Source organism: Nicotiana sylvestris, chromosome 4, assembly GCF_000393655.2.
Source record: "Nicotiana sylvestris chromosome 4, ASM39365v2, whole genome shotgun sequence".
NCBI lineage: Eukaryota > Viridiplantae > Streptophyta > Magnoliopsida > Solanales > Solanaceae > Nicotiana > Nicotiana sylvestris.
In genome coordinates, this window is record NC_091060.1 from 178,901,412 (window position 1) to 178,903,603 (window position 2,192).

Genomic DNA, 2,192 nt, shown 5'->3' on the forward strand with positions numbered 1-2,192 from the left:
CATGGGATACTTACCTCAGTTTCATGCAGGTCTTGGAGATGCCGTTGATTTGTGGCTGGCCCCGGCTGATGAAGTAGAGGTTCCGAAGTCTTCTAAAGAAAAAAAAAGAGTAATCTGAAAATCCCCCGAAGCCAAAGAAGAGCATGGCTCGAAGGCCTAAGGCCGATACAACGACCTTATCTCCGGAAACGGACCAATGCCTTCAGGATCAGGAGGAAGAAGAAGATGACGACTGCCTGCGGGTAACCCGTGAAAGAAAAAATGCTGGTGCTTCGACGTCATCGAGCCGGTGACGGTTGATGTGGCTCATTCTAGAGCCGAAGAAATCTCCGAAGGGAGTTCAAACAAAGTCCCGAGCCATCGTGCAAAAAAAAGGTACCTCTCCTATAAGGCCATTTGGTGGGCGAGGACGAACGTCCTGATGCCGAGCCTCTTCAAATAAAAGAGAACGCCCCGAGTGGATCACTTGGGGTAATCAATGTAGATGATTCACCTCCCGGCCCCGAGTTCTCCGAGGGACAAGTCTGAGATGCTCAGAATATGAGGTCTTCTGAAGTGGAAGCAAGCCTTGGAGGGCATGACATCTTTCGAGAATGTCTCACAGAGCTTGAAGATGGCCCCGACCCAGATGCTTCTTTCATTTTTGATGAGGCTCGTAGACTCTTTAAACAAGTGAGTTTTTTGTTTTTTATGCCTGCACCTTTGTTTTAGCTATTCTGAATCTATCTTTCCTCCCTTTTTATGAAGGCTGTGATGCTCTATAAAAGGGCATTTTCCAAGTCCCAAGCCGATCTTGCTCGATGCAAGACTGAGCTTAAGAAAATTTTGGAGGAGAGGGACGTCTTCAAAACCCTCTATGCTAAGAAAGATATGGAGATCTATGATTTACGAGTTGAGTTGACGCAGGCATGCCAAGGTCGGACGAGTATGTTGAGAAGGTAATACAGCTCTTGAGGGTCTGTTACGCACTTGTTTGTTTTGGCGACTGACACTTTTAATTTTGCAGTTTCATCAGAAGGCTGACTTGGAGACGCAGCTTCGGGAGGAGCTTAAGATGAAAGAAGCCGAGACCCTGGGGTGTAGGAAAGGTATGGACAACCTCGCCTCTGGGAAAGAAACTCTAAGAGAGCATCTAGCTTCACTCGAACACCAGCTTCGAGGTGTGAAGGAGGAGAGCCTAGCTCGAGGCCTCAAAATCGAGGAGCTTAAAACCAGATCTCCTGCTGAGCTGGCCAAGGCCAAATCTGATGCTGTAGCAATCATAACTTTGTATCGAGCCGATGCCGAAGCAGCTAATGTTCGGGAAAAGGAGATCTCTTATACGGCAGAGGCTAAGTTATCAAGTACTCTTGAACACGTTAGGCGACAATCCTGGAGGATAACCTCGAGGATGTACATGCTCGCGGCTTCGATCTTTCAGCCGATATTGAAACGACGAAGATTTTGGAAGAATAGGTTACCGATCTGCTTTTCGATGAGGATGATTCAGCCAGTAGCTCTGAGAGTGAAGGAGACGAATATGAAGTCCCCAAGGATGATGCTCTCGAAGATGCGACTCCTGAAGATGCAGCTGCCAAAGATGTGGCCCCGAAGGAGTTTTAGGTTACTTTATTTTGTTTCTTTGTATGCCTCCCTTGTGTAAATACTTCATGTAATCATCTTCTGGAAATACGAGGGGAACTTTTTATCTCGTCTTTGGTTTGTACTGGATTTAATATTGCCTTTATTTATGGAAGACTTCATTTGAATGATTAGTCCGAGGATTGGTTTAAGGTTCGGGGTATTATAAACTATTAGATATTTATCGACAGATATAAAAATCTTCGAGCTAAGTTTAAATCGTTCTGATGTGAGCTCGGGATATTGTGAACCTTGAGTCCAGATTGAAATGAGAGCGGAGTCTCAAACTATAAGTTTTTGGCCCTTACGCCTTTCGAAGTTGGCCCTTGGGCTCTTATTTATCGGCCCTTAGGCTCTTTTAAAATTGGCCCATAGATTCTTTAAGTTGGGCCGTTTCGGCCTTTAAAATGGCTATGTAATATTTCCCTCATTTCGGCTAAAAGACTTGGTGAAAATTTAGTTATGCCATAACATGTGTTTTTTGTACCCGTTGGGTTTTTTCGAAGGTTTGACGTATTGGAACCTTATTGATTATTTGTTTGAGTAAACATAATTGGATACCTCTTGAGGTA

At 44.7% G+C, this 2,192-nt stretch overlaps 1 protein-coding gene across 1 annotated transcript; it reads left to right on the plus strand.

The window, feature by feature from the left end:
• The first annotated feature begins 540 nt into the window (after positions 1-540).
• On the plus strand, positions 541-1,602 carry LOC138890597 (uncharacterized). Its single transcript, XM_070173994.1, has 4 exons — positions 541-672; positions 748-906; positions 1,007-1,357; positions 1,456-1,602. Exons 1-4 carry the CDS (start codon positions 541-543, stop codon positions 1,600-1,602), a joined length of 789 nt encoding a protein of 262 aa, XP_070030095.1.
• Positions 1,603-2,192: the final 590 nt, after the last annotated feature.

Excerpts from the sequence above, each read along its gene's own strand:
- LOC138890597 (XM_070173994.1), top strand. The coding sequence starts at position 541 with ATGAGGTCTTCTGAAGTGGAAGCAAGCCTTGGAGGGCATGACATCTTT. Across the intron at positions 673-747 it reads CTCGTAGACTCTTTAAACAA|GCTGTGATGCTCTATAAAAG; the intron begins GTGAGTTTTTTG and ends CTTTTTATGAAG. Across the intron at positions 907-1,006 it reads TACGAGTTGAGTTGACGCAG|TTTCATCAGAAGGCTGACTT; the intron begins GCATGCCAAGGT and ends TTAATTTTGCAG.